The sequence below is a fragment of the Dacryopinax primogenitus genome (genome assembly GCF_000292625.1).
Source record: "Dacryopinax primogenitus strain DJM-731 SS1 chromosome Unknown DACRYscaffold_16, whole genome shotgun sequence".
NCBI classification, from domain to species: Eukaryota; Fungi; Basidiomycota; class Dacrymycetes; order Dacrymycetales; family Dacrymycetaceae; genus Dacryopinax; species Dacryopinax primogenitus.
Window position 1 is genome coordinate 223,909 of NW_024467213.1, and position 27,211 is coordinate 251,119.

The 27,211-nt window shown below is 53.5% G+C and overlaps 10 protein-coding genes across 10 annotated transcripts; 5 read left to right on the forward strand and 5 right to left on the reverse strand.

Annotated features, from left to right (window-relative positions):
• Nucleotides 1–1,075: 1,075 nt before the first annotated feature.
• Nucleotides 1,076–4,380, reverse strand: DACRYDRAFT_96078 (uncharacterized protein). Its single transcript, XM_040777346.1, has 11 exons — nucleotides 4,328–4,380; nucleotides 4,122–4,278; nucleotides 4,048–4,073; nucleotides 3,722–3,997; nucleotides 3,532–3,677; nucleotides 3,055–3,487; nucleotides 2,521–2,997; nucleotides 2,162–2,469; nucleotides 1,847–2,105; nucleotides 1,623–1,801; nucleotides 1,076–1,573 (listed from the first exon to the last, which is right to left on the reverse strand). Exons 1-11 carry the CDS (start codon nucleotides 4,362–4,364, stop codon nucleotides 1,235–1,237), a joined length of 2,637 nt encoding a protein of 878 aa, XP_040626142.1. The 5' UTR covers nucleotides 4,365–4,380; the 3' UTR covers nucleotides 1,076–1,234.
• Nucleotides 4,381–4,976: 596 nt separating this feature from the next.
• Nucleotides 4,977–6,116, forward strand: DACRYDRAFT_17440 (uncharacterized protein; the record flags this gene model as incomplete). The annotated part of the gene is made up of 1 exon (XM_040771284.1): nucleotides 4,977–6,116. The coding sequence occupies one exon, from the start codon at nucleotides 4,977–4,979 to the stop codon at nucleotides 6,114–6,116; it is 1,140 nt and encodes a 379-aa protein (XP_040626143.1).
• Nucleotides 6,117–7,468: 1,352 nt separating this feature from the next.
• On the forward strand, nucleotides 7,469–8,009 carry DACRYDRAFT_109967 (uncharacterized protein; the record flags this gene model as incomplete). Its single annotated transcript, XM_040768976.1, has 2 exons — nucleotides 7,469–7,758; nucleotides 7,862–8,009. 2 exons carry the CDS (start codon nucleotides 7,469–7,471, stop codon nucleotides 8,007–8,009), a joined length of 438 nt encoding a protein of 145 aa, XP_040626144.1.
• A 97-nt stretch (nucleotides 8,010–8,106) lies between these two features.
• Nucleotides 8,107–8,766, reverse strand: DACRYDRAFT_33219 (LmbE-like protein; the record flags this gene model as incomplete). The annotated part of the gene is made up of 2 exons (XM_040774370.1): nucleotides 8,107–8,512; nucleotides 8,558–8,766. Coding segments are annotated over 2 exons (615 nt in total), but the record flags the coding sequence as incomplete, so codon positions are not given.
• A 1,771-nt stretch (nucleotides 8,767–10,537) lies between these two features.
• On the forward strand, nucleotides 10,538–14,918 carry DACRYDRAFT_96079 (uncharacterized protein; the record flags this gene model as incomplete). Its single annotated transcript, XM_040777347.1, has 5 exons — nucleotides 10,538–10,555; nucleotides 10,734–12,185; nucleotides 12,237–14,420; nucleotides 14,472–14,504; nucleotides 14,880–14,918. The coding sequence occupies 5 exons, from the start codon at nucleotides 10,538–10,540 to the stop codon at nucleotides 14,916–14,918; spliced, it is 3,726 nt and encodes a 1,241-aa protein (XP_040626146.1).
• On the reverse strand, nucleotides 14,883–17,113 carry DACRYDRAFT_23861 (S-adenosyl-L-methionine-dependent methyltransferase). The gene is made up of 9 exons (XM_040773423.1): nucleotides 16,566–17,113; nucleotides 16,355–16,514; nucleotides 16,268–16,302; nucleotides 16,122–16,213; nucleotides 15,875–16,071; nucleotides 15,677–15,825; nucleotides 15,507–15,628; nucleotides 15,241–15,460; nucleotides 14,883–15,187 (listed from the first exon to the last, which is right to left on the reverse strand). The coding sequence occupies exons 1-9, from the start codon at nucleotides 16,788–16,790 to the stop codon at nucleotides 15,038–15,040; spliced, it is 1,350 nt and encodes a 449-aa protein (XP_040626147.1). The 5' UTR covers nucleotides 16,791–17,113; the 3' UTR covers nucleotides 14,883–15,037.
• Nucleotides 17,114–17,635: 522 nt separating this feature from the next.
• On the reverse strand, nucleotides 17,636–18,722 carry DACRYDRAFT_17444 (uncharacterized protein; the record flags this gene model as incomplete). Its single annotated transcript, XM_040771285.1, has 5 exons — nucleotides 17,636–17,841; nucleotides 17,964–18,064; nucleotides 18,116–18,290; nucleotides 18,339–18,528; nucleotides 18,582–18,722. The coding sequence occupies 5 exons, from the start codon at nucleotides 18,720–18,722 to the stop codon at nucleotides 17,636–17,638; spliced, it is 813 nt and encodes a 270-aa protein (XP_040626148.1).
• A 980-nt stretch (nucleotides 18,723–19,702) lies between these two features.
• On the reverse strand, nucleotides 19,703–21,503 carry DACRYDRAFT_101389 (uncharacterized protein; the record flags this gene model as incomplete). Its single annotated transcript, XM_040767552.1, has 5 exons — nucleotides 19,703–19,904; nucleotides 19,951–20,333; nucleotides 20,386–20,560; nucleotides 20,611–21,128; nucleotides 21,178–21,503. The coding sequence occupies 5 exons, from the start codon at nucleotides 21,501–21,503 to the stop codon at nucleotides 19,771–19,773; spliced, it is 1,536 nt and encodes a 511-aa protein (XP_040626149.1). The 3' UTR covers nucleotides 19,703–19,770.
• Nucleotides 21,504–22,078: 575 nt separating this feature from the next.
• Nucleotides 22,079–22,554, forward strand: DACRYDRAFT_23863 (uncharacterized protein; the record flags this gene model as incomplete). The annotated part of the gene is made up of 1 exon (XM_040773424.1): nucleotides 22,079–22,554. A coding segment is annotated over exon 1 (202 nt), but the record flags the coding sequence as incomplete, so codon positions are not given.
• Nucleotides 22,555–23,705: 1,151 nt separating this feature from the next.
• Nucleotides 23,706–27,211, forward strand: DACRYDRAFT_23864 (uncharacterized protein). The gene is made up of 13 exons (XM_040773425.1): nucleotides 23,706–23,826; nucleotides 23,874–23,941; nucleotides 23,992–24,075; nucleotides 24,126–24,226; nucleotides 24,275–24,346; nucleotides 24,398–24,703; nucleotides 24,758–24,880; nucleotides 24,930–25,675; nucleotides 25,734–25,886; nucleotides 26,530–26,657; nucleotides 26,711–26,859; nucleotides 26,921–27,050; nucleotides 27,104–27,211. The coding sequence occupies exons 1-13, from the start codon at nucleotides 23,729–23,731 to the stop codon at nucleotides 27,121–27,123; spliced, it is 2,178 nt and encodes a 725-aa protein (XP_040626151.1). The 5' UTR covers nucleotides 23,706–23,728; the 3' UTR covers nucleotides 27,124–27,211.

Below are 27,211 nucleotides of genomic sequence, written 5' to 3' on the forward strand. Positions count from 1 at the left end.
CCTTGGGTGCGTAGGCCACAGGGGAGGATGAGAGAGATTCTGGGGTGAGCCATACTGACGAACGAGCTGTTATATTTCATTTTCCCAGCTGGTGGCCACAGCCTGGGTGGCCCGTGACCTCTCAGCTTTGAAGATAATTCGACAGGGAAACGAGGCAGAAAACAGGTGATTTGGCAGACCAGCGGCGACCTTTCCGAGCGTGACGCTGCGAGGTCCATCGGAGACTAAAGCGGAGTCTATACCAAGTGTTGTCCACACCGCTTGTCGATGCCAGGGGTGGTGGTCAGTATTCCCTGTTTTGCTGATTTCCAAAGTCTATTGGGTCAAAGTTAGGATGTGACCACCTGAGTTACCTCATATTTTTTGGTGTTCTGACGGTACAATCAATGATTCGAGCTACTCGCGCCAATGATCATGATTTTTTCTCCGTCCTCCATCGTCTACTTCTTGTATAACCATCTTAACATCCATGAGGATATGTGTCCTTGTGCTATCTACATGATTGTCATACCGCAGTCTAAACTTCAAACTCCGCGTTTTTGGTCGGTGTGACCAGCTCGGGTCCTTCCTCTCCTCCGGGCGCTCCTTCTCCTTATTTTCCTCCTTCTATCGGTCTGTCTTCTTCTCCTTAAAGCACAAAGACTCCACGATGGTCTCTTTCCTCGCATCATATTGGGCCTTCTTAACAATGTTGAGCAAGGTTGCCGGACTACTAACTGCCCGGGCAAGTGGGAGAGCCTTTTGATACGCTTGGAAGACAGTGGTATAGATGCAGGCAGCCTGGCCCGTGGATAGACCAGGCGGTCGGAGGTGTTCAAAGGCACGGTGGCTCTGATGGTCGCGTGTCGAATGCGGGCGGGGTTCCATTAAGCGCGCAGTACATGGCGGTGGATATTTGCCTCCATTGTTCATCCTGGCTTCCTTCTTCCTTCAGATGGCTGCGGATGGCAACACCCGAAATGAGGGCGCTTTTTGCCAGGGAGGTGGTTAACATCAACTCGTGGCACGGTCGATCGGGCCACGAGGCTCTGCCTTTTGCCATTAGGGTCGCCTTCGGTATTTTGGTATTACCGTTTCATCTGCTCGATTCGTTCTGCGTTCTCCACAGTCTACCTATCGTACAACCATCTTAACGTTCATGAGAGAGAGGGGGGGGTAAACGCGGAGATGCAGAGACCTTAGATCGTCCACCTCGTAATCCTACATACCACATGCCAACCGATTAGTCCATACCTTAAGCTTCCCGTCTCTTGGTTGGTGTTGCTCGGTCTCCCTCCTTACCCTTATCCGGGCGCTCCTTATCTTTTTCCTTCCATCTCTCTTTCTCTTTCTCCTTCTCCTTCTTCTGCTTGAAGCACAAAAACTCCACGCTCGTCCCTTTCCTCCCGTCATGCAGGGTCTTCTTAACAGCGTCAAGCTCAGTCTGCAAGTTTGCCGCGCCCACTCCACCAGCCGGAGGCGCCTTCTGGTACACTTGGGAGATGGTGGTGTAGATCTCACCCAACGTAGCAGCCGCTTCGGGCGAAACGTACTGTAGCATAGTTTGATGGAAGAACTCGATCTCCAAGGTAGCCTGAAAGAATTTATCAATAAGGGCCTACAAAATACACAAATTTACGCACAGCTAACATGCCGCCCATGCCGAATCGCGTGACTTGCTTGAAACATGCCAGGGCTTCGACAGCGATAGACATGACCAGAGAACTAAGCGTGCGCTCCAGCAGCGGCCGAGCCATCAACGACACCTGCGAATGGATTTGAACGAGGTAAATAAGGGCATCATACATGTATGATCGGACCTCTGCAATACATGAGTACACTGATGGATCTCTAAACAAATACGCACCTTGAGGCCGTCCAATTGTTGCCCAGTCCATCCCGCTCCCCAACACTCCACGCCTGATGATACCTGTAAGGACCGCAGCCTTGCTCTTTGCAAAGTCGTCAAATAGCGTCTTGTCCAGTTCTTGCACGACATCGGAAAGAGTACCACGATCCTCGGAAAGCTTGGAATGGGACGCCTTTTCGAGATCGGACATCATTCGCGGGATTAGCTCTTTGTCGAGGTGGTAGAGGTTCGAAACAGTAACCAGGATACGGTTGTCCTTACGTAATATCCGTTAGCTCCGAGACAGATCAAAGGGGGAGAACAAGGGCTTACTACGTCCGATTCCGTGTCATTCGCGGATCCAACTGGTTCTCCATCCTCACTGGCGAACCTCACGAGCCCATCCAAAATACTATACAAACTATCCAAGAAAGCAGTCTTGATCCTATTAACGTACGGTGCGGGCGGGAGCTTGTTCTTCTCGCCGAGAGAGGGGGAAGCGAGCTTGAAGCACAGGGAGGCGTTGTGTTGCTGGAACTGGCGGACGCGGTCGAGGTATGCTGGGGAGGCGGTTATGGAAGTTGGACCAGACGTGGGTGGGACGAAGGTGAACGACTCTAGGTGATGGAAGAGCTTCGAGTCTGATAGGCTGGATTCAGTGTGCAGAACAGAGCGAGGGAGTAATTGCATACCATTATGCCACGCATCGCACAGAACGTCAACATATCTCCATCTGGCGGTTTCCACAAGTCCCTTTAACCCCTCTCCAGCCTCTCCACCTCCTCCCATCTCTAGCCCCACCACATCACCCACACAATCATTCAGTTCTCCCAGTAGCTTCTCTAGGTACTGTGCGCTGGTGAGGGAGTTCGTCGCTGGAGGGAGGAAATGGAACGTGCTGCTGGCGAGAGGAGAAGAATTCGGGTCCGAGAGGGAGAAATGCTGCGAAACGAGGGAGACGTACAACCTTGTCAGCTCAAGGGACATAGTGCGTATCTGGGCTGGGGCACGACGCGTGCCCGAGGCGGTGGGAGAGGTGCGCTTGAATCGGCCTTCGGTCCAGCCTCTGGCGATCTTCCAGAATGCGGGGAGGGAGGAGACGAGGACTTCTGAGAGCTGCTTGACAAGGCTGAGATTGGATTCCCAGACTTCCCAGCCGGTGCCTTTCGCTGTGCAAGTTCGTGCGTCAGGAAGTTCATCGCACCTTCTTTGAAAGCGGGACAAACCAATAACAGCTTCCCCATTTCTCTCATCCAATGCTAATACACAAGCCTTGAGTACCTGCGCCCTCTCCTCTTCTCCCATGACCTCAGACGCCGCCCTCTCCCGTGCTAATTTCACCCTCTCCGCCATGCGTTCATACACCGCCCTAAGCCTATCTGCCATCCTCTGATGCTGCGCGTCAAAGTACGTCCACACAGGGTCTTCAGGCCCGTCGAGTTCCAGGAGCATCTCGATCGTCTTCTCTACTTCGTCTACGGGGACTCCGGGCTCTCGCAGGCGCGAAAGAAGGTTGTCACGCAGGTCGGCGATGATCCGCTCTACGGAAGTCCATACTTTGTCAAGGATGCGTGATTCGGTGATGCCTATGTTTGGTGGTGGCCGCTCGCGGACCGCCCGCCCTTTTTTATAAGAGCGGATCGCGAGGTCGTATTTCCCCTGCAGAACATTAGGATAAGATGGACGAGTGAGGAGAGACTCACCGCGTCTATCGCTTCATTCAGCACGCTTGGTAGGTTGAACAGGTACTTGGAACGTGAGAAGACTGCCAGAGTGGAGCGTAACTTTGTGGCACTTGATGATGCCTCTAATATGGGGATGAACACCTGGTTAGCCTTGGATGATGCCTCTGTTACTTATTAGCCTCGTTCACCTAGCACGGGAAGGGCATACGTTTCAGCGCAGCAGTAAGGTCCTTGGTCTTATAGTCTGTCTCCTGCGAGAAAGAGCTCGTAATGCTCTCCCCAATAGAGCTCGTACTGCTCTTAACAGCAACAAAGCGGTCAAAGTTCTCTTCTACTAGGATGCGGATGGCCTCGCTCCGACTATCGATGGAGGCTTGAAGACGGGGTATGGCGGATGCGAGGTCGGAGTAAGATGCTGAAGGGTAGACGTGCATGAGATAGGATTTAGGGTCGAAGGACTTGGAGGTAAGGAGGATGGAGGCGCCTATGTTGTAGGTTATGAGAGGAGTACTCAGTGCACGCTCAACAACGTACGGGTCTCCAAGTCCAGCTTGCCGAGACTAGGCATCAATTAGACAGATTTACAGAAGAAGAGGTAGAAAACTCACTCGACTCCCCTCCCTCTCCCTATGCCCAAAGCGTCCTCCTCCGCCTCCCTAGCTATAGGGTTCGCAACACCAGCTACGATCCCGTTCTCGTCCAGATCATGTTCTATATCTTCCCATGCTTGGGGCTCGAGGGTGTGGATTCGGTAGGCTTTGAGGACTGTGAAATGTTGTCAGTACGAAATAGTGGGTTGATCCAGAGCGCTTACGGGCTGCTTGGTCGGCTTGGAGGTTGAGGGGTGCCATGCAATATGAACGAGACTAAGGAGTGGGAGAGTGGGCAGACGATCATCATCAGGGGGGATCAGGGTATGCACCGCCACGCGAATTGTCTGTAACGACGAGCCTCATCGGCGATAAGCGCACGCACTGCATGGAGTACTGTATGCGGAGTTTCCATGCACAACGGCGACCACAACAACTCAACTTCAAGGACCGCCCTCTCAATTGATTCTTCCCCACCCGTGTGAAATACCAGCTTCGGAACAGCACCTGGCAAATCGGAAAGGCTTTCTTCTTACGTAGTGAGGCTGGTGTGAGAGGCTGCGGCCGCTGATGACGATAATGCTTAGTACACGTCGAAGACCTGCCAGAAACGGAAAACCGGCGGGAGACCGCGGGCCTTTTTTACAGGGTTCCCATACGTGGAGGAGATTCTCTTCGCGAAGGTTACGGATTGCATGACGGGATCGACGCGGGAGAAGCTAACGGAGCCGCCTTGTCATGCCTCCCATCCCTGCCCTGAGGCGGCTTCTTCCCCACCTCTGTCCTGTGACAAGAAGTTCTTAACCTGGGCCCTATGACGATCAACACTATGTAGAACGTCTCGGGCAGTCACTGTCCGACAGACAACTCAACATGGACTCACCACCCCAGCTTGTCTCTCCATGGAAGGTGGCCTGCTTCAAGGATGGTCCGGAGGCCACGACCCTCGATGACTTTCGTATGCTTCTCGAGCACGCTTACAAAGATGATCCTCTGCAGATCATTATCGACCTCAATCGATGGGCCGATACTCCCCCTGTTCCACTCACTGGGACGAGGATGACGGACATTACCAGCTTTTTGTTCGAGCAGTTCCATCTACGTCGAACGCATGAGCTGGTCTTCCTCTCTGACCCGCGAGCACCAGAGCCCAAGCTGACTAACGTGGTCTGGGGTGACAATCCGCCCGACGATCCATATGTACTTGGCCAATTCTACTGCCCTGTCACTGGCCTTCCTCTCGGCACTCTCGAAAACCTCGTCATCATGTTCGGCACTTTTGCACACACAGGTCGAATCAACAACTTCTTCAGGAATTGCACTAACCTGCGATTCATGACGATCTGGTCGAATACCACCCCCAGAAGCACACGAAGGCTCAATATGCCACCGAACGCATCCAGTATCAATCCTATCAATTTGAAAAAGCTGGTTCACGCGGACCTCACGCTTTCCTTCGCTCGATGTATCGAGGAGATGCGCTTCCAAATGCCGGCACTTGTGCATCTCCCAGTGGTGTTGGACGACTCGTCCTCGCCCGCCGAGCACATGATCTTTTCCTTCGCTCGAAGCATCAGGATCGCAAAGCTCGCAGGTGCATACTCCGACGAACACCTAGAGACCTTCGTCCGAAACCACTGGAACGTCGAAGGCCTCGTGCTCGACTGCTGCCCCGTCGGGGCAGCATTCGTCGACTTTCTCACCAGTCCCTCGCTGCACGCGAGGTACTTCGCCCTCAACCTCACCCATCTTTCGATTCGCGCCAGCTCGATAGGAGACAGCAACGTGCTCCGGATCTGCCAGCAGCGGGAGAGGCTGCAGATATGGCTCATCGATTGCCCGAACACGAGTGTGGGGCTAGGGGCACATCAGACGAATGGGAGGGTGACGAGGCATGCTGGGCAGGAAGAGTTCTGGAAGGCCAGGGAGGCAAGTGGGAATCCCGATTATCCCCTGCCGAGGATGGATGCAGGCCTCCAAAGGGAGCTGTATATGACGGAGCCCGAGCTGTAGGAAGAGCGGCAAGGAAGGTATGATGAGCGAAGATACCAGGCTGGTTCAGCTTTCATCATTGTATATCCTTGATCATGCCACTTACGTGTTCTTTTTTGTCCGAATACCTTGCCCTGACTATCTTGTAAGTACATTGATCTCGAATCTTCTAATTCAATGACCGATTCGTTACCGATTCCTCACCGAGCCATTACCAACTTCACATTTTCGGAGCCGAGCTCAATATCCTCACAATTCTTCGAAAGGTAATAGTAACCTACGAGCGCCAGCAATGTCTGATGAGTATGGGATCAGCACTTTGCCTACATATTCCTTTCATGAATGGTGTGTTGGACAAATGGGGGTAGTGCTCTTCCCTCGGACAACTGTCAAGCGCAAGAATCCCGACTCGTTTTTGCGAAACAGTTTACCAATGTCAAGTTTATCGGTGTAAGCCTTTGCCCATTAAGTTTACCTATTCGCCTTTTCCATCCACTCTCCTGTGATCCCAGCGCTAACTCTCTAACTCTTCGGGCACTCAGTCCTCACCATTACTTGTTACATAAGGCTAAAGGAATAATGTTGTTTGTTGGAGCACGTTCCATGGCTTCGGCCGGGAGCTTATTTAAACTTGAATTCACCCAGAACGGATCAGGTGGATAGATCAGTTCTGATGAGGCAGAAAAATCAACCTTGTTGTGGCGCCTAAGTCAATTTTTGTGTGGCTGCAAACTCCGCTTAAGCGGGGCGGATAAATGGACATTAGCGAGATAATTCAACTTCGATGGTAGACTAATCAGACTTGGGCGAAGTGGATAGCGAAACTCCGGTGAATCGGAAAAAAAATTGGTGAGGCGTCAACGTGGAGGCGGAGTTTCGCAAAAGACGGCGATTCGCCACGGCAGAACTTATGAAAGGCGGCACTTGACATTGGCGGACGTGGCGTCTAAATACTTTGGCGGAAACTGGGAGTTAGGAACCGAAGACTGCAATCGATTTTGTCAGTCCAATATTCTGATCGAAACTAGGGGAGTTAGGGTGGTAGTTAGCCGACTTTGGCGGACAACACTTGATGTTTGGGAAAGGCTGCAATCGAGTTGGATAAATGCTTTGGTGGAACTGACAAGAGTTATCGGTCTTGCATCCCTCAATAACGCTCTCCAGTCGGTCAGTTAAATCTGGCTCTGATTCATGCAGACCTTTTTTTGCGACTCTGGAATGGACTTTGGTTGTCACGTCTCGGTATAGCTGCAGATGATGGAAGGCGAAAGAGCTTGTGTCCAGCTCGGAGCCGAGTTCTCCGCATGCCCTTTTCCACTCTCCCTTGCTATGTCCTTACTCTCGCAACTCACCTCCGCACCTCTTCGTGTAAGATGTCCGTCGACCCTTCGCAAGTTCCTCTACCCTCTCATCATGTCCACCCCCCGTACCACACGCACCACGCCCACACCCACGCCCACCCACATCCCACCGAACCCACAACACCAACCCTCCCTCTAGGCATGCGGATCCCCGATCTTCGGTTCGAGCAAGGCTACCTCAAGGCTATCTCCAAGTATGTCCCTTCCCTCCTCGGAGCTGAGGGGGGGACCAAGTGGGTTGGGGTGGGCTGGGTGACGCTGAGGGATCAGCTGTTGAGTCCTTTTCTTCAGGGGGCGGTACTGTGAGTTCTCCTTCGAGTTCTGGTGCTCTCTTTGCTCGAAGTCAAGTCTTAGATTATGGGACTGAGAGTACTGGGTATCCAAGATGCTAATTATGGTATATAGTGGTGCTGCCCAATCGCTTCTGTTCCCTCTCTTTCCCCGCGTGAGGAAAGCGATCTTCAGCAATGGCTCCCCCGCTCCTGCGGACAGAGCGAGCGGCACGCCCTGGCTGAGGAAGTTGTTCGGGTCACTATTGCCTGCCAGTGCTTGAGTGCTTGAGTGCTTGAGGAGTAGGATGTGGGATGTGGGAAAAGTTAGAGGTCGGGCTTCAGGTGCTGAGCTGGGAGTGTGGGGTCTGGTGTGGAGAGGGGAGAAAGGGGAAGGAACTCGTTCACCCACATGTATCTTGAGAAAGTAATCCATAACCATCTGAACCACACCATCTGCGACTTGTGCTTCCTCATTACCCGCAGGGCCTTCACGTACTCGGAGGGGAAGAGCGAGTACCGGGCGGAAGGGGTGGGGTGGAGGGGGAGGAAGTAGGAGATAAGGGAGGTGTATTTGTTCCACAGGGGGGAGGAGAGTAGCGTATATGCTGGTGGGAGGGCGGAGTGCAGTGCGAGAGGAAGGGATGCGTGGTTGACGTGTCCCGATACGCCGAGTGTGTCGAACGTCAGCAGGAGGGTGACGTTGTCGTGCTCGTGGAGGAAGGCGTTCAGGTGCTCTAGGATGACATCGGAGGACCAGGAGACGGACATCGAGTCTGGCAAACGACTGTGACAGCGTGAGCCTGGGTCAACGACTGAAGTCGGGACGTACGTGTCATGCAGCACGTTTACTCTCCCTCGCCCTATTCCCAACTCCTCCGCTGCATCTCCTATCTCAGCTCTGCGCACCTCTCCCAGCCCCTGCGCATCCCCCACACTCAAACACAAGATCCACACTTCCCATCCGGCTGTGATGAGCGAAAGCAGCGTAGGAGCGAAGAACATGGACTCGTCGTCCGGATGTGCGGTTAGGAGGAGGGCTACGGGAGATGGAGGGGCGGGGAAGGGGAGGTTTGAGGAGGGGAGGGGTCCGTATAGGAGGAAGAGGGGTAAGCATAGGAGGACGAGGAGGAGGACTGTTCGGGCTCGCAGGGGTGGCATTGGCGTTGCTTGTTGAGGTTGAGTCGAAGTTGGCAATTGGGATACACCTCGTTCGACTGCCCGATTCGGTTAAGAGTTGTGAGAACCGCAGGCGCCTAAAACATGTATTCTCAGATAACGATTCGAATATGTTGATATTTAGTGAAGATACTTCGAATACAAATGTATGGTCAATGTATTCGTGAGAACACTGAAGTAAGAATATCAGTCATAATCTCCGCAACTCCGAAGGTCATTGATCCCGTGATCAGAGACCACCCCGCCATCATCTTTGATAGAGTTTCTGTTTCCCAGGCCTTTGCAGATCTTTGATTATTCCGCAGGTGATTAGCTCCAACGCACCTCTCTCGTACCCTCGGAGAACTGTACAAACGACGACAGAGGACCTCGTGATCTCCTAGCAAATGACAAATGGAAAATAGCACATGGGTCCCCGCTCCCGCCGCTCTCTGTTCTTGCAGCCCTCAAAGGTCGCCTCGGCTCTCCAGGACATTGGTCATTCTTCGCGCTTGACAGGCTAGGGGAAGGTCAAACAAGCGTCTCGCACCACTCTTGATCCAGGAAGTTGCACACCGAGGGTTATATAGCACGTCTCGGACTTTGCCCGAGCTGGCCGATGTCCGGGATGTACGATGCTCGTGTAGATGAAGGGAATGGTTCCCCCTGTTGCAAAGTCAGGTTCTTGCAAGACATACCGTAAACAGAGACTGATGAGTTCTCTGTTCCGTATCCGTATCCACCATCCATATCCATGTCCTTTCCGGATGAGGACCCACCGTCCGTCTCTTTGCTGTCGGGGTATGTACGCTGCCTAGCGTTAGATAAGCTGCGCTAACAGGTTTAAACAGGTTGGGACTTTCGACTTTGCTATCGCACAAGCAAGTGACGCGGGCGGTTCGAGATTGGGCTTGGGAGGGAGGGGAGTCTAGAAGAACTTACGTGGTCCGTCAGCTTTCGAGGTTTGAACGATCTGGTGAAAGGACGACCATGGTTGTCGGTGCTTATCAGCGTTTGCGTCATCCACATCAGTGCAGTGACAACATCGTCATCCGGAAACAGAGGGAACCATAGTCCAGCAAGTTCTTATCAAAACCTCCCGAGAGCTCTATCACCCGTACCAGAACTAGAACTAGAACTGTACTCGCGGCACCTGCTTGCGCGAAGGGGCATCAAGGCACGCTCAGACGCGGATAAGCAGCAAGGGACCGGGGTTGGACTTCGGTGCCGAGACCTTGGGAGTGTGCCTTTTTTTCGGGGTTTGGGGGAAAGGGGGGTCCGAGGTGCCGTGCTGGCTTGCTGGCCTGGCTTGCGATTGTTAGGCACTAGGGAGGTTCGTTGGACTGCAGGCATAGGAGGGAAGGGGGAGATCTGGTTTGGGATAGGTGACGGACTGATAGCGGTGATCTCGCGGTAAAGAGATGGTATGCAGTACTGGCGTGTAATGGCAAGCGAGTGCTATGCCGGTGATTGATGAATCAGTGGATAGGAATAAGTGAGCGCTGCAGTACTGTTAGTCCGCAAGAGCTCGCCGTCAGTACTAGTACTCGCCAAGCGCACTCCGTAGGTGCAGCGGGCGCTTCGGCATCCCGGCTCTTCTTCACCCCCAAAGGGAATCTGAATCCGTTTTACGAGAATGAAAAGGATCCGTTACATGGGGAGATGGTGGGTGGTGTGTTCGGTTCTCTTTATTGATCTGTTCTGTGGAACTCGTCGCTCCCGCAAAGAGTGACAGTCGCAGGCAGGTAAAGGCTCGCTCCCGAACTTGACTGCATATATCCCCCCGAGAGCACCCTCTTCCCTCCTTCACCCCTCCCCCGATGGCCACTCCCATGTCACCCACCCGCAAGCTCACTCACTTCCTCGCTCATCACGCCTCCGCATCCCCAATAGAATGTATCGTCCTAACATTCATCGGGGCCACCCTTGCCTACTTCCAGCTGCTACACGCCTTCAGCTCATGGGACGTCTTCCCTTCCCTCTCCGCCTCCCTCGCCCAACCAGCAGAGCTCTCCTCCGTCGTCGTACTCCATCATCCTGGGCAGGCGTGGCAGGTCGTCGGGGACGATATGTGGGAGAAAGGACGACGAGGGGAGTTGGGGGAACTGAACATGCTCTGGTTACGACAGGTCGAGGCTGTTTCACCTTCTGGTTCTGTGCTAGGGATGAACGATACTTGGGCACAAGGGGCGATCGACGAGTTGTCCGATTATGTGACGCATGATCTTTCTGTTGGGGTGAATGGGCTGTCTTATGCTAGGGATCTTTGCTATGTTCCTCCTTTGAAGGAAGACGAGTCTGCTCTGTCGGAATGCGTCAACCCTGCTATAGGAGGTGGCAACACGCTTTCACTCTTATTCTCTGCTCAGCCTTCAACGCTCCCTCGAACGGCTTCACCAAGGCTTACATCATCAGACTTGTCAACATTGCATCGTTCTTACTTCTCTCGTCTCCTCTCACCTTCTCTTCCCCCGTCAGACCCTTCCTCTCCTCACCCAATCGCCTTTTCTCTCCTCACCAGCACACCACCAGCCTACTCACTCCGTGCCACACTCCACCTGCTCAGCGCACGCATCACCTCCCTCGCTCAGAAGGCAGACAGCGCAGACATATTCGTTCTCCTCCTCGGCTATGTCCTCATGCACCTCACCTTCCTCCACCTCTTCTCCTCCCTCCGCCGCCTAGGTTCAAAACTATGGCTAGGAGTAGGCGTCCTCGTCACAGGCTGCTTCGCCTTCCTCGCAGCGCTCTTCGTCTCCCACCTCCTGGCACTCCGAGTCGACCTTATCCAGCTATTCGAAGCCCTCCCCTTCCTAGTCATCACAGTAGGGTTCGACAAGCCCCTCACCCTCACACGCGCAGTCTTCGCCCATCCCGCCGCTCTCCACCCCTCCAACCCCAAAGTCCCAGCCTCCACCGTCGTCGTCACCGCCGTCAACCAAGTAGGCGCAGGGATCGTCCGCGACTACGCGCTCGAGATCGCCGTCCTGGCACTAGGAGCAGCCTCCGGCGTCGGAGGGCTAAAAGAGTTCTGCCACCTCGCTGCGCTCATCCTCGCCGCGGACTGCTGTCTCCTATTCACGTTCTACGTCGCGGTACTGAACGTGATGGTCGAAGTGCAGCGGATAAAGGCAATGAGGGGCAAGCTCCGCCCGCTGGAGACTCATACCCCTGGGACTGGCAAGTCGGCCCAGCAGACCCCGGTCACTCCTGTGCTGGGGCACAAGATCTCACGTGCAGTGTTCGGCGAGCCCGTGGACGATAAGGCCGAGAATCCCGTAGCGAGGCTCAAGCTGCTCCTTGTAGGTCCCACCTCGCACGCATGCAGATACAGTCCTAACCCCTCTGCGCAGATCGTCTCCTTCCTCGTCCTTCACGTCCTGAACCTCTGTACGACACTCACAGAGCACACGCACACGGCACACAAGCCCCACCCAGTCCTGCCAAGCACGAGCCAGCGAGTGCCCATCTCCCCTCTCTCTCCCTCTCTCGCTCCCGTCCTCTCCCACCTAATCGCTCTCCACCCTCCCACATCCTCCATCCTCGTCCACCTCTCTCCTCCCCTCCGCGTCGCCCTCACTCCCTTATCCCAGCTCGCCTCTGACCAGCAAGGGGAAGCCTCGGGATCCCTAGCCTTCATAGACGAGTTCATGTCCGAGTGGTCGCACCTCGTCGGCGATCCTGTCCTGAGCAAATGGATCGTCCTTGCACTGGCAGTATCGGTATTTTTGAACGGGTATTTGCTTAAAGGGCTTGGGACAGGTCTGGGTGGGGTCGTACAGGTTGCGGGGGGGGCGGGTGTGTTGCCGCCTTTGGAGGGGAAGGAGGATATGGGTGGGGAGAGGGAGAGGGAGAGGGAGGTGGACCGAGAGCGTGAAAGGGAGAGGGAGAGGGAGAGGGAGCGAGAGGAACCCCCCTCATACCCTCACCCCGCTCAGGAACAGGAACGAAAACACCGACCGGCAGTCGTTGCCCGCGCTCTGGACCTGGAATTCGCAAGACCGACATCACCCCTTCACCCGCTGAACGTAGCTGAAGTCGATAGGCTGCTCGTCCCTCCCCCGAGGCACGCGCACGTCCCTCCTCTTTCCGTGTCCGTCCCCTCCCTCCCCCTCCCAGAACGCGAAGAACTCGTCCGCAATACCCCTCTCGGCACTCCCCTAGGCGACAAGCCCTCCCTCGGCCGGAGGTCGTACGACGAGTCCTCGGCAGTGTTCGACGCTGAAGGCGCTTCGGCAGTGAGTGACGAAGAGCTCATCCTCCTCTCCCAACGTGGGCGTATCCAGCCCTACGCGCTGGAAAAAGTGCTCGAAGACCTAGATCGCGCAGTGCGCATTCGCAGAGCTCTTATCTCCCGCTCGAGCGCTACCAAGACCCTGGAGCACTCTCTCCTCCCTTATGCGAACTATGACTATTCCCGTGTTCAGGGCGCGTGCTGCGAGAACGTCGTCGGGTACATGCCTGTCCCGCTTGGGATCGCAGGCCCGCTAACGATCGACGGTGTCTCCGTCCCTATCCCTATGGCCACTACAGAGGGCACGCTGGTCGCTTCCTGTTCCCGCGGGTGTAAGGCTCTCAACGCTGGCGGAGGGGTCACTACCGTCCTTACCCAGGATGCGATGACCCGCGGCCCGGCGATCGATTTCCCAACACTGGCGATGGCTGCTCAGGCTAAACACTGGGTTGACAGTCCTAAGGGCAGCGCCATCATCCGGGACGCGTTTGACAGCACTTCCCGTTTCGCGCGTCTTCAGAGCCTCAAGTGTGCCCTGGCGGGGAGGACGATGTATGTCCGGTTTGCGACTAGTACGGGGGACGCAATGGGCATGAATATGATTTCCAAAGGAACGGAAAAGGCGCTGGAAGTGATGAGCGAGCATTTCCCCGAAATGACGATCCTCACACTTTCGGGCAACTATTGTACGGATAAGAAACCGGCGGCGATTAACTGGATCGAGGGGCGCGGGAAGAGTGTCGTCGCTGAGGCTGTTATTCCTGGTAAGACGGTCAAGAGCGTCCTCAAGACCAGCGTGCAGGATCTGGTCAACCTGAATATCAAGAAGAACCTGATTGGGAGTGCCATGGCCGGCAGTATAGGCGGGTTTAACGCCCATGCCGCCAACATCCTCACGGCGATATTTATTGCTACTGGCCAAGATCCCGCACAGAACGTCGAGAGCTCGAATTGTATGACTCTGATGGAAGCGATAAACGATGGCCAGGACCTGCTTATGACGTGTACGATGCCCTCTGTCGAGGTTGGCACTGTGGGCGGGGGGACTGTCCTCCCTCCTCAGCAATCGATGCTTGAGATGCTTGGGATCCAAGGCGCACATCCCACTTCCCCGGGGCACAACGCCCGCCAGCTCGCGCGCATCATCTGCGCCTCAGTGATGGCTGGCGAGTTGAGCCTGCTATCGGCTCTTGCGGCTGGACACCTGATCAAGGCGCATATGAAACATAATCGCTCTCAGCCACCGACGCCGCTTGCCACTCGCCCGAGTACGCCGGCACCTTTTTCCGTCTTGCCCCATTTGGCGGAACGTAGGCAGTTCCCGAGCAGTCCTTTGAGCTTGATGCCTTTGCAGCCGATCCCTGCTCCTGCTGCGGAGGAGAAACGGGCCTCATAGGGTCTCTTCCTTGCCTTGATCCGTTCTGTTGCATTCATTCATTCATTCAGTATCATGTCATCCACTGTTCGCATCCTCTATCTTGCTGAGTTGTTCATTAGTTTGCCTGCTATCCCACCACGCGCCTCGGACAGTATGCGCAATCCAAAATCCTTGCATTCCCCTTCCTGCGTCTGCATCTCATACCTCATACCCCTTCTTCCTATTCATGCCAAACCTGTCTGATGCTGTCTGATCTTCTGCCCTTTGAGGCTTTCAGCTAGCTCTTTTCTTAGATCTTAGATGTAACGAGCCACATGAAATGGGATTCGTTGAAGATGAACGCGTGTGTGGTCATTGTTGACATTGTGTGTGGAGTGTACCAAGGAGGGGCACTTGGAAGGGGAAGTAATTACTGTACATTGACTACCTGTAGGGACCCGGTTGAGAGAGTCTGCCCGATCTATCGAGATCAGGTTGAACTGTTGCTCCTCTTAACTTATCATTCTCGTCCATCTCCTTCCTTCCGTTTCGCTCTTTCGAGCTCAGGCGAGGCTGATCTCCACGACCGAGAACTCGGAGCGCGTCGGCCAGATCTTGACTACTTTCATCCCGACTTCTGCGAGTAGGGAGTCCCACTCTGCGGGCGTACGCTCCTTGGCCTTGAAATTGCAGAACATCTCAATATCGTGCGTCTGCGTCAATCACATATCAGTACGACTCCAGCAACTTTCATCTATGGACGTACGAGCTCGATGACCTGAGGACCGTTAGGCAAGGGCCAGGGCGTGGCTAGCTCGGTATATGGCTTGCTGTTGTCCATGAAACCGAGCACGAGAGGCGTCTTCTCCTTGGGCATAAGCGGTGGGTAGATCACGTGCTCGATAATGAGCAGGCGGGAGGAAGGAAGCATCGCGTTCTTGAGAGCGTTGAGAATAGCAACGCACTCCTCATGCGGCCAGTCGTGACTAACGAAGTTAGATTTGTCACCACACGTGGGAGGAAGAGACTCACATGATGCAGCGCATGACATACACGTATCCCTCGCCCTTCAAGGGTTGAGGAGTGAAGAAGTTGTGGCTCTGGAATTTGACACGTTGCTCGTTGTAGATTTCGGGCACCTTTGTCTTCCACATCTAGGCAAATCAATTAGCCAAACAGCTGGGGGGGAAGATTTTTCCTACCCTGTGCGCGGCCTCTTCGACTTCGGGGCGATCCTGGTCGACAAACTGCAGATGCGGGTGTGCCTTGGCAATCGACATCACGAGACCACCCTCACCACCGCCGATATCTACAACAGTTGTGCCCTTCGGAAGATCCTTCCAGGGATAGTCTAATACAGGTCAGCAGGGAGGCTTTTGATGAAGTGGGATTTGACTGACCGGTGACGATGCCCACAGCCGCGATCTCGTAGCAACCCGTCATAGCGCTGGTGAACACATCAAGCCATTTCGGGTTCTTCTCCAAGAAAGCAAACTGGTCCGTGTCGAACCCGAACGCCAGCTGGGCGGCAGTCTTAGACTGCTCCACGCGTAGAGAATCGACCACTCGGTGTGCCACAGTCAGACCCCAGTCTGCCCTGCAAGCCAATCAGCATAGCAATACGATAGACCTAACTGCGACACTGACACGTAGCGGATAGCGTAAGGAGCGGCGTAAGGAGAGATCAAGGACATCGAAACTCGATTATTGGCAAAGCGGCCCTCGGACACCTCCCTGAACTAGATAGAAATAGTCAACAACTGAAGGACTTTTATTTCTCTTCAATGACTTACAAAGTGATGCGAAGCGAGCATGCGCATTTCGCGTTCTGAAAGATCGTCAGGTGAATTGCTTGTACAATACAGATGACTGCAGCTCACTGAACGGGTCTGGACTCAGCCCAAATCGCTTGGCGAGCACTGCAGAGTCAATGCATTCTTCAGAATCAGCTGAAGGCTCTGCAAGGACACCAGCGACATTGTACTGGGTCGCCATCTTAAGTGCCTGAGAACGCTGGTGTGCCCATCCCTCTTCGATAATCTAGGGAGCCAGTTAACAAATATGGATCAACATAACAACACGACTACACACCTTCTCCGTAGGTGGCTGGACCGCCGCGGCGATCATGCGGCAAGCACCAAGAATAACACGCCTAGCTTCAAAGAGCCTAGGAGCCTGAAGATAGTCGGGCTTGTCTAGAGGGTGCATCTGAGGCTTGGCGACCCAGAGCGGCGGCAGACCAGCAGCGTCAAGCTCATCCTCCAGAATGTCCAGCGCATTGTTGAGGATGGACCGCAGAGCCTTGATTTCAGACATGATTAGAGGAGCAACCGAGGGTAGTACAAGGTCAATAGTGAAAGAACTTGCAAAGCGAGACAGCGTTGCGGTATTTGAGGCCAGGGCTTGATTTCCGCCAGCTCGGCTCTCCTCACCCGCTCTGCCAAGCTTGCCTGGCTACTACCAAGATTAGATCCTAAACGTTGGCAGATCACTTGTGCTGGATTCGGATGACCGCGGTATTGTTACCACACGAATCCATCGCCGGCTAAACGGAAGTCGGAGGCGAACTTCGCGACTCCAAAAAATTCTGGCCTTGGCCTTCTCTGACTCATGACAAAGGCATCATTGGGGAAGCCTCAGTTCATGGGCAAAGGCATAAATAGTGGTGTGAATCTACCGAATATGATCAGGGCTCTCCAATAAAGCAGAGATAGGGCAGGCTGACATATGAGTTCGCGGGCGTTAGCTAACCGGCGTTGCAGTAAGACTGAGGAAACACCGTGAGAAATCCAGGCTGTAAATAGCAACCCACTACTGTCCACATCTTAATCATCCTTCCAGCAAGCTCCGAAAGAGCGTAAAGGAGTGAGATAGGCGTATAGGTTCTTAGATAGCAGCTGGGGAAAGCTGCCAACCAGGGTGGAAACGAAGCAGGTTACGTAAAACAAAAAATCAATTACCCGCCTACCAATACAGTTGTGAGAGATTGCGGGGAAATTGATCATTCCGAAGTTCGCTTCATTCCATCGGGTACATAGTGTTCCGTACAGCAGCTCCTAATGTATAGGATTCTACAAATCCCTTACGATACATAGTACATGGAGCTGCGGTAGCGGGGGTCAGTCAGTCATACATTCTAGAAGAAAGTAGGCTCCACGTACTCATGCAAGTTCTTCTTCTTCGTTCTGCAGTCTCGTCCTCGAACGTGTTCGTGGACGGGAAGTGCTGGCGGAAGCGTCTAGAGAGGTCTCTCCAGGCTCTTCTTTCAGGCCCAGCTCTTCTTTGACATTAGACTCCTCTTTCATTGCATGTCGTGATCTTAATGACCGGGCGTTCAAATCTACGCCGCCAACAGCTTCTCCTCGTTCTGATTATGCGTCAGCTCTGTGACATGTATCGCGTGCGCAAGTGGTACCAATTATTCACATCGCTTGAAGCATCTCTACAATGTGATTAGTTCAGCAGTGCCTCCGTCTGCGGAAAGCTTACCTTTGGATCGATACTTGAAGATGAAAGTGAGGGGCATCACAGTAGAATCGGGTTCGAAACTTGCACCTATAGCGTCCATGTCGGCCACTTCGTCTGCGTATCTGAGAAAGCATGATTGGCAATATGACGTTGAATATGAAAGAGCCACTCACTGGACACGATGTCCGCCTGCTTTCTTCGTGCGTTCATTCACCGCCTTCGCCTCTCTTACAGCTCCATGCTCGTATGATATAGCCCCGGTATTCTTTCCCTTCTGAATGACTAACTTGATCTCCCCAAGAGCATTTACGGTGGTGTTATCTTCGAGTACGAAAGGGTTCTCTTCGTCTACAGGCCACATTAGCGACATAGAAAGAATGGAGACAACATGCGCACCTGTTAACACAATAGGTTGGAAATAGAACCTTGCAACTGTTGCACTTGTAGTACGCTTGCCATTCACAAATGTCGTTTGTGACGGGTTATGTCTCATAAGAAGTTTACCGTCCGCGAATTCGCCGTCCACATATACAAAAGCGCCAGAGGTAAACGGTCTACCGAAGTTCCGCCAGTGTACAACGAAATGCTTGCGGAAAATAAGTACATGCGTCTGGAATCAATATTCATAACAAAACGTACCTTGTCCACTTCCGATGACACCCAACAAGTCCAAGTGTTGGTATCTGGGTCGTATTCAGGAGCGTACTCGGGGAGTCGATCGTGGTCTACCGTAATCCAAGCTTCAAATAGTTGAACTCTCGTCGACTTCACCACGGGCATTTGATCAAGGTCATCCAATAGATAAAAGGGCGAGCCGCTCTATTTGTACAAATGCAAGTGGGATATTGGAAGGCGAAGTGTGGTACAGTGCATAGCAACATTGAGGGCGCGGCCGCGTCGCGTGCTTGTGTTCTCCCTGTGTTCGCCGTCTGCTCTGTCAAGCTTCCACATGATGTATCGTACCGTCTGAAGGGGTTTGTGTCATTACCTCTTAAGACCGCGTCGTCAACTGCACCGTCATTCTCGCTGATTGATCCTTACCTGTCTCTCTGCTCTTTTGTAATGTCCGCCTCGACGCGTCTTTCGATCGCCTGGCCACCAGACTTCCCACCAGAAGAGAAGACAGACACGCTGGTGCTGTCCTTTCCATCAAAGCATTTCATCGATCTCCGTTTCATGAAGGATGAGACCACTCCTTCTCTAGATTGGGGTTTTGCAGGGATAATGGAGACAGAGGACCACTGGAGTGCGTCTCCCTAAGCTTGAACGTCGTACCTTAGCCAACCACCTTCAAGCTACCTTCATTCACTTGCTTGACTCTGGTAATCCACATGACCCTCAGTCAATACACGATTCTGGAGAATTTGAGCTCTTGTCGAACGGTGACGAGCGCGAAACCGGCAGCATGGTCAACCCTACCGTCGGAAGGGTCATGCTTTACGAGGAGATTTGGCGGAAGCTGCCACAGTCCACACAGCGGGGCGCTGTATGTCTGGTGTCTGCAACAGACGAACCCGTTAAAGCATATATTGGGAGAGTTGGGAAATGGTTCCAAGGCATTTGCTTGTGTGATGGGCGAATATCTGCTGTGAGGCGGGTCCTTGACGAGGGGATTTGGAAAGAAGTGTACCGTGTTGGCGACGAGACGGTTTCCCTTCCAACCTTGGACACATCGCATCAAACTAGCTGGCAGGCAGGGCAACTCGTAGAATGTGGAGGAAGGCACTGGACTGTGCTCGATGTAGAACAGTAGTACATATCGAATTCAATTTCTTTCAGTCGCTTACATTCGAGTTAACGCATTCATCTATGTGAATCTCTTACAGCCTCAGAAGAAAGCCTTCATAAACGAGCCGAAGAGCCCTTGAATCTCGCCGGGTTGGAATTGTCCGCCGGTACCCGAACCGCCGGACTGGTACCGGGTCATGAGTTTCATGACGGTCGAGGCGGCAGCTTGGATAGCTAAACGTGTGGTCAGCAATTGTGCATTGTTCCAACCAAACCAGACGCTCGCCTTGCTGCTTGGCAGCGGGATCACCGCTTCCGTGTTTATCAAACAGCTCGCTCGCCTTCATCATCGCGACAGCAATCAGCTTCTCGTAAGGGCTTGCGGGCGCGGCAGGACTTCCGGCAGGAGGCGCTCCGCCTTGGGCAGGACCAGTCGACGCTCCTTGAGGATGAGGAGCACCAGCCTGCGGCGCGGAAGGCGCCCCACCACCACTTGCACCTAGTAGGCTGCTAATAGCAGCCCCCACTCCTCCTCCGCCCGTAAGGCCACCCAGCAGGGACGTGAGCGACCCACCGGCGCCACCTCCTGCACCTGACATGACGTGCTGGAGAGCACCCATTGCAGCGGCTTGGCCCATCTGTGTTGGGGTCGAAGATGAGTTGCTGACATCGATATGAGATGCATGTCATAGGTGATGTAGGTAAGTACACGTACACGGCGTGAGGATGGATCGTCGGTGTTGGGGGATCATCGTCGCTCGGCTGCGAATGACCCTGCTGGGCAGCCACTTGAGCGGCAGCGGCGTTGAACAACTCTTGATCCTGGACACCATCCTGCCAGTGCTGGGACGCAAAGTTCGCCGCGTTCTGAAGGTTCGGTGGCGAAGGACCTGGAAAGAATATAAGGAAACTGAAGAAATGGAACGCAAGCGAGGCTCACCATCATGTGGCTTTGGCGGATGGACGGAGGCGACGTCAGCAGAAAATTGACCGTCTTGCGCGTCGTGGTATGTTTCCTGTTGAGGGCGCGGCTGAGGTGGTTCGTTGTTGTAATATTCCGCAGCAGTTCCATGATGCTGAGAGATCGGACCCGTCGGCGCATGTTGCACATTGTGCGGCCGCTCGGGCCCGTTGCCATACCCTTCACCCGCCGGAGGTCGAGGTCGCTCGTATTCCTCCACATGAGGCGCATTTACCGGAGGACGGTATTCCCCGCCGCCATACGATTCTCCGTCACCGGCGTATTCACCCATCTGCTGCTGCTGCTGGTGATGATGACGGTGATGGTGTTCTTGCTCTTGCTGTTGAGGCATTTGCGAGCGTCCGTACTCGTCGTCAGGTCTGGGAGGCGCGGAATAGCGGGCATTGTCAAACTGTGTCTCCTGGGGAGGTCGACCAGGCGGGGCATGGTAATGCATCTGGTTATCCGATTGAGGAGGGCGTCGGCCGTATTCACGTCTGCGAGCTGATCAATGAAGTACAGTAGCGATCAGAAGGCGATGCTCACTCCTCGCTGGGTCTCCCGTATCCTTCCCCCCGCCCGTACCCTTGGGGGGGCCCTTGGTACTCATCGCGTCCATAACCGGCATATTCCTCAGGAGGCCGTTGATATCCCTCCCTCCCAACCGAAACAAACTCTTGAGGACGGCTGTATCCAGTCGTGTACGCATCCTGGAGGCTTTCCTGCTCGGCCCGGCGAATCTGAGCTTGCTCATCGTAGGACGACACGTTCAACGGTGGTGCATACGCATCCTGCACGGATTCGCGAGACGCTTGCTCCAACTGCTCCTCGTCGAAGCCACTCTCTTGGCGGTGTGGATTGTGATGGGGCATCGTATAAAGAAGGATCAAGGAGGAAAGAAGAACTCTCAATGCAACCAACGCTCAAGACGTCGAGGGGTTGAGGACCGCAATGTGAAACGATACAATCACGTGATGAGAACAGAAATAGAAACCTTAGTCACGGAATGAAGTATTACTGTACTAATGACAGACACACCATTCTCCTCTACGATATCTCGTAGTTGCGGATCTTTACACGGCGGTGGCCGCAGGATTCCGCCGATAGACAACCATATCCCTGCCCATCCCATAAGAAAAATCTCATATATGGAAGGTGTGTGAGGGTCCCTCCCACCATTCCCCCTCGTCTGGGAACGGCGCAAACGGATTCTCGTTCCAAGTTGTATATACCTCACCAAGCGCAAGTAGGCTCCGCCACGCTTTGAGTTCTTGCGAGGCGTATCGTCGACGTTCGTTATGCGGTTCTCTCACTCGGGAGCGAAAGTAGAGCCTCTTGAGATTGGGGGCAGATGACTTCAGCGTTCGAAATATGTGCGGGACGGCACAGAGCGAGGCAGGGCGTTGCATGGCTTCGTCCATCACTACCAGTCCTTCCAGGGATGGGAATACAGGAAGCTCTCCACGGAGGGCTGAAATGAGCCGCTCTAACGAGCCAAGGCTGAGTACTAGTATCCTGAGCCCTGGAGTAAATGCTCGAAGAACCCCGACCTGCGCTGCCAACTCCTCTGCGTCGCCTCCCATTCCTAAGCGCAGGGTGTGTAGATTCCAGGATTTGAGAGAAAGAGCATTCCAAGCAGAGAGGGGACGGTTCCATGGGAGGCGAGGAGGTATGTTAGCTCCGAAGTAAAGATTGCGCAGTTGAGGGCAGACGAGAGCGTCGAACAGCGCTTGGAGCGAGTCGGTTTCGGTAGGGAGGATGAGAGTAAGGGTATGCAACAAAGGAAGGTGTGTGGGCGCTGTCAACAATGCAAGGCCTTCGGCCCTGATGGACAGACGGCGCAAGCTAGATAGCGAAGAAATGTAGGACAGGTCGGTCAGACTGATACGAGCGTCTGAACTCGTGCGCGAGATAGTAAGGGTACGTAAGAGGGGCGGCGGGCGGGAGGGAAGGCAGAACAAATCGTTGATGTTCAGTTCCGTAACCAATGGGAGGGAGTCGCACACTTTGTCTATCCATGAAACGCGTTGTCTGGCCCCGAAGTATTCCAGAGTCAGAAAGCGGACCCTCGGTAGGCCGGCGCCGAGTAGGGTTTTGAGCGACTCCGGCATGTGGTATGAGCGTTCGATGTCTCGTACGATGAGGCTCGAACACGTTGCGTTGTGGTCGACCTTCGAGCGTATCATAGTAGACGAGCCATTTCCACCAGGGCCATTGGTCGGATGTGAGTGTCCTTCGGTTGCAGAAACATTGTCACCCATGGACGGGAATTCAGTGTGATTACGGTGTATGCTTCCATGCTTGCGAGGTGTGCAGTACACTTGAATTCTAGACCAGAGTGCTGGAGTTGCAATAACGGCCTGATGCCAACGTTTGGATACTTGCATTAGAACTCCGCGTGTTCCTGGAACCGCCGACCAGGGCCCCTCCGTCGCATACTCGAAGACGAGCTGAAGGAGTTCGATCGGCAGGTCGTCAATTGGCACCAAAGATGCTGCAAGGAGTTCCAAGCGGTGCAAGTGTCTGGTCCTTCTTGACTTCTGATAAACGATATGCTGCTGTGCTTCGTTCGTTGTCCAACCCAAACTTTGCAAGTTAGGGTCGCCAGTTCGTAGGCAGCGGCTGATGGATCGAAGAGCTACAGTACGGATGACACAGAGATGTTGAAGACGACGCTGTTCTTGCTTAAGTTGTGATAATCGACTTGCAGATATCATGACGCAGGTAAAAGGATACTGTGCATGAAGTGGTTGACTTGTAGATATGTACGGCCAGCAAATGCGATGACAAGGGCCGTTCGTGATAGGCGGTGTTGCAAAGCTCGAGCTCTCAGGTACAATCATTGATGGGCGAGGTAAACATTAGAACTGATACTGTTTTTGTCGCATCCGTTATATGATAAGCAATAATCGAGGCTGAGGCCAGCGCTTATTCCAAGAGGAATTCAACAGAAAAAGGTGCCGATCAGTCTACCGATCATACGTCACCGATCGGCAAAAGTGGGCGCTCGTGCGGGAGCAAATTATATTCACCTTTCTTGGACTTGTTACTTGACTTGGTTAGCTGCCTGTACACGCCTTCAAGACCTTTATTCATCATGGACTGGGATGAGAGAGAAGATGAAGACTACGACAACGTCGAAGAGCACGTCTATGGGCAGGAAACAGGGGAGGTAGAGGAAGAAGTGGATTACTAGTACGGATCATCAACCACCTTGGTCTACCCCGCTCACGCCTCTCTAGTGCGCTCTTGAACGTGGAGAAAACCGCAAGTACGAGGGAGATACATCAGTCATATCGACATTTAGCATGTGCGTTACAGTAATCCATAGAAGTAGCTTGGATATTTATCCGTACATAGCTCTGCTGCATCCCGACAAACACCCCCCTAAACACCGGGAGATGGCTGAGAAGAGATTTCAAGATCTTACGACGGCATATACAGGCATGTGGATTGATAAACGAATACTCCCGTTATGCTTACATGCACAACAGTGTTGACTGACGAGAACAAACGTCATGTGTACGATACGCTCGGTGTTCGGGGGCTCAAGTTCAACTGGGCTGTCACTCAACCACGCCGGCCAGCAGAGGAGGTGCGTGCAACGTCTCATGCATGCGTATTACGTTGATTTTACAACCAGCTGAGACAAGACTTCGAGCATTTCAATAATGGGATGAGGTGGCAGCAGGCACAAGCTTCGATCACCAATCTTGTGCGCACGCTGTTTTGTCCTAGAGATGTCATCTGAGGCACATCTACCCAGGTCGCACTGGATGCCAGAGGAATATTCCAGCAGTACGTTGTGGTATCTGCGTTCCCCGCGGTGCACGAATCAGAAGATGCAGACCATGGTGAAGACGAACATGAAGAGGCGGTCGAACCAGAGGAAACTCCGGAGGACAGCGCACCGGAGGAAACGCCAAAGAGCGATGAAGAAGTAAAGCCTGCAAAGATCAAACTGGACGTTACAGAGAAGCCCAAAGAGACTAAGGAGCAGGAGATAGAGCTCGAAGTGATTGAACCACCTCTTCTCTCTCTCTCAAGGCTCCAGCTCTCCCATTCGACTACAGTATAGATTCCCTTCAACGCCGCTGTCCAAGTGACTTACTCCTCCTGTTGACAGTTTCCACTCGCCAAAAGACTCAGTATACGACTGCTTGCTACTGCTGGTACTCGGGATGATCGGGGAACCGCGAATTTCATGGGCACGGCAAAGTACCAGTTCCCAAACGGTCTCACAGCAGAGGCCAGTTCCTGTCTGATTCTTTGAATATGTGTTTCTGACCTTCATCCAGGTGGGGTCGAACTTAATACGAAATCGTGTGCCGTTCGCCCATGCCGCCTTTGAACTGCCCTATCTGAAACAAACAAGGATGACAGTTCGCGCGACATGTCCTACGTTGCTTTTTCCGCCGCCAATCAGTCTGTCCTTCTCTCGAAGACTAAGCAGTCGTTGGGAAAGTTCACTCGCTCTCTCAACTGGCACGTGGGTTCTTCCCTTCTGGCCGCCCGACCAAACAAAGTATGCTCTGGACCTCGACGAGAGCAAAGAAAATGTACGAATCGTGAATATGGAGGACGATCCAGAGTTAGAGCCGGGTTGGAAGCGTATGCTCCTCTCCCGCGCGGCATCTCTCGCCCTCAAGTTCGGGGTCAAGCAAAGACCTCGAACATTATCTCTCACATTTACCAAGATAAACAAGGAGACGGGCTCCGTTGATCAGGCGAGCACCTTGTATGCTGTGCTCCTTGAGGAATCCAATCCCCATCTGCAAGCATCCTGGGGTGGAACAATCCCTGCCCGACGACTCATTTACACCGGACTCGCGAAGCTGCTCCCGGGCGAGACCGAGGCGAAAGTGTCAGACGAGTCCAAGCATGCGAACACATTAGCACCGAATAAGATTGCGTGGAATTTTATGGTCGACCTCGGATTACTGACCGGCATTATGACCGTTACCACTGTCAGTGGTCAAACCGGCCCTGCGAGTTGGGGGGTCAGCGTCGACCTTGGAGAATCAGGCGTCTGGCTCCGGATCAAGTTCGTATCTAAAACACTACTCTTCACTGCTTACTCTGATATGTCATCCTTTATTTAGGGTTGGCGTACGTGGCCAGAAAATCACCGTCCCCATCTGGCTTATCGACGAACCAGACCTACTCTTTGGGCTTTCCACTGTGGGCGTTGTCGCGACGACGGTCCTGAGCTGTTTCACCGCCAGTGAACTCTGGCATCTGCTCGATAAGCGTCGGTAAGCTTCGGTTCTGATGTTTATTTGCGTTTTCTAGTTTGCTGTATTGTTCTGGAGCTGGTGATCATCGCTAGGCTTTCGGCCGGGACGCACATCCTTATCGTCTGTGATCGCCAAAGGATACTATAGCTGCTTCATCTCGGCGGACCAAGCCGGCGCTACTCCACTTGGGTACCCAACTTTCCCTTCGGGGTCAACTCGTCAACAGTGTTCTCGGGACATGCCACTCGCATGCCACCAGTTCCCATCGGATTGTCAAGGGATTAAGGCAGCCATCGCTGTCGAAGCGTCTAGAGGGAATTGCGTTGCTCTGTTAACTTCACAATCTTCCAATCTACCTACATCGTCGCTTGGTGGAGCTTGCCGAAGAATCGGCCCGTCCTCTGCTGGACTGGTCTTCTGAGCCAGTATCTCCCTCGTGGCGCAAACCATTGTACTTTTGGAGTTGCTTTCTCACACCTAGCCTTGTCTCTATCACGCCTCGGCATGCCGCGGTCAGGTACACTCCAGTCGCTTAGATGGAAGCAGAGTTGGCGACACTTCCCCAATCGGCCTAATCTCCTTCCGAACCTTTTTCGCGCTGAGACATTCGTCGCCTTTTCAATTCTTTGTCCGCCTGTTCATCATGCTCACACCCTTCCAGACGTTTGAAAGCACTTCGGGAAGCCCGTGCCGGCCAACTTGCGAAGAAAAGGCAAGAAGCGGAAGGGGTGCATCAAATGCTGAAAGAATTGGTGGAGCGCTCTCTGGCATCAAAACAAACAACGGATGGTGAATATCGAGCTAGTTCACAATTATGCTGGTGGCTAATCAGCATCATCTAGGATTGGCGGTGCTTGCGGCGTCTTATGGCCCAGCAGGAGCTTTTGACCCGGCCACAGAATCTGCCGTGCCTTCTCCTATCGACGTAACTCTCCCGATACAAGCACTCATGAGTGAAGGGCACCTGCACATTGCTGGCGGGAGATCAAAGGTAAGAGTTGCGCATTGTAAATTGTGGTCTATTCAAAAAAAAATCCGGTTGGCTCCGTTAGTCGGGCCTTCTAGGGTTTTATGATGCTTTCCCAGATTTAAAGAAAGCTCTTCGGATAACATATCAATATGAAGGTAAAAAACATGAGGTTACCGTTGGTGATCTTGAAGAAGTTTCAGCTCCGTCAGAAGGCAAGCGCGTTTCGCTTGCAGTCTGTGACGTGTGCTTACGCTCACCTGAATAGCACATCTCATACCAGAGTAGCGGTTGTCTTTCTTGCCTCTTTGTCCACAATCATACCCAGAGAAGAACTCGGTGTAACAGTGTTTGAATTTCACCGCTCATCAACAAC